This window comes from Bidens hawaiensis, unplaced genomic scaffold (genome assembly GCF_021521415.1).
Source record: "Bidens hawaiensis isolate Kalapana, Puna unplaced genomic scaffold, B.hawaiensis_p1.1 tig00002717_1, whole genome shotgun sequence".
Taxonomy (NCBI): domain Eukaryota; kingdom Viridiplantae; phylum Streptophyta; class Magnoliopsida; order Asterales; family Asteraceae; genus Bidens; species Bidens hawaiensis.
In genome coordinates, this window is record NW_027491146.1 from 2,369,177 (window position 1) to 2,370,575 (window position 1,399).

The 1,399-nt window shown below is 41.0% G+C and overlaps 1 protein-coding gene across 1 annotated transcript; it reads right to left on the bottom strand.

Moving 5' to 3' along the window:
* Positions 1–258: 258 nt before the first annotated feature.
* LOC143620832 (uncharacterized) lies at positions 259–834 on the bottom strand. Its single transcript, XM_077092426.1, has one exon. It carries the CDS (start codon positions 832–834, stop codon positions 259–261), a length of 576 nt encoding a protein of 191 aa, XP_076948541.1.
* Positions 835–1,399: the final 565 nt, after the last annotated feature.

A 1,399-nucleotide genomic window follows, 5' to 3' on the forward strand; every position in this document is an offset into this window, starting at 1 on the left:
GCTTGGTTTGTAACTATCTTTCGCGTTTACATCTATAGCGGGTAGTTAAACGAGCATATTTTCGTTTAACTTGTTTGCTATCAAACTAAGGCCATATTTATAATGTTTTAGCTTGTATAGATCGTATATCACTTATAGATGGCCCCCTGAGATATCTGGTTCATAACCCGACCCGTTCGGTTAATCGTTCGTTTGTTACGCAAAATGCGTTTATCTGCTTAATCGGTAAATACATACTGAGGTGTACCTTGTTTTGGCTCAAATGTCACACCACGCTTCTTTGTTTGTTGCCTTAAGCTCATCCATCAGGCGATCATACTTTCTTTGTTGTGTTGTGCTTCCAATCTCCCAACACATCCTTTTGAGGCTCACACTCTTGAACTTTGCAATGAAATTGCTTCTTACATGCCTTAGACAAAATCGATGGTAGGCGTGGGGCTCCTTCCAGGATCCTAAATTATCCATGGTGTGTTTTATACCCGCATGCCTGTCAGAAATTACACACAACTTTCGCCTTGCGGGGTCTTCAATGTTGTCAGCAAATTGTTGAAGAAACCACTTCCAACCCTCATTTGTTTCCTCATCCACTAATGTGTACGCAATCGGCAAGATCATGTTGTTTGTGTTTTTGGAAACCGCCATCAATATTTTTCCCTTGTAAGTGCCCCTTAGATGGGTGGCATCTATAGAGATCACAGGAATGCAAAATCTAAAGGCTTCAACACTTGGACGGAATGCCCAAAATACATACTTGAATACTGAGCAGTCACTTGGACTATAGGGATGATGTAACCACTGGACAACGGTACCGAGGTTTGCTTGTTGTAGTGCCATTATGTAGCTTGGTAATTCTGGAAGTTTTCATCCCAGCTACCGTATATGTTTTCGACGACTTTTTTCCTGGCAGCCTGTCACACCCTCAAAATCCACTAACGGAGTTTTACCGTCAGAGGGTGTGAACTGGCAGGATCGGAATCATTAGTTATAACCAAACCAAAGAAAAACGTTTAAATGAAAGTAAATGCGGAAGCGTAAAACCTTAATTCAAAAGTTGCGTCACGCAGGACGACTTAAAAACCAAAAGTAACTGTTAAAGTTTAAATTTGCGGAATAAAAATGTTTTCAATAATGCATGCTCCTAAACCGCGCGCCCGCCTCGGCTACCTGAGAATAACATACTAAAAGTGTCAACACAAGGTTGGTGAGTTCACAAGTAAAATAAGATAGATTGTTTAGCGTTTTGCGTAACCTCGTTACGACGTTTAAATGTTGCGTAACCTCGTTACGACGTTTGAGCGTGTAACCACGTTACAACGTTTAAGTATTGCGTAACCTCGTTACGACGTTTGAGCTTGTAACCATGTTACAACGTTTAAGTGTTGCATTACCAGATAGTGTT

Coding starts and splice junctions, on each gene's coding strand:
- LOC143620832 (XM_077092426.1), bottom strand. CDS start 834: ATGGCACTACAACAAGCAAACCTCGGTACCGTTGTCCAGTGGTTACAT.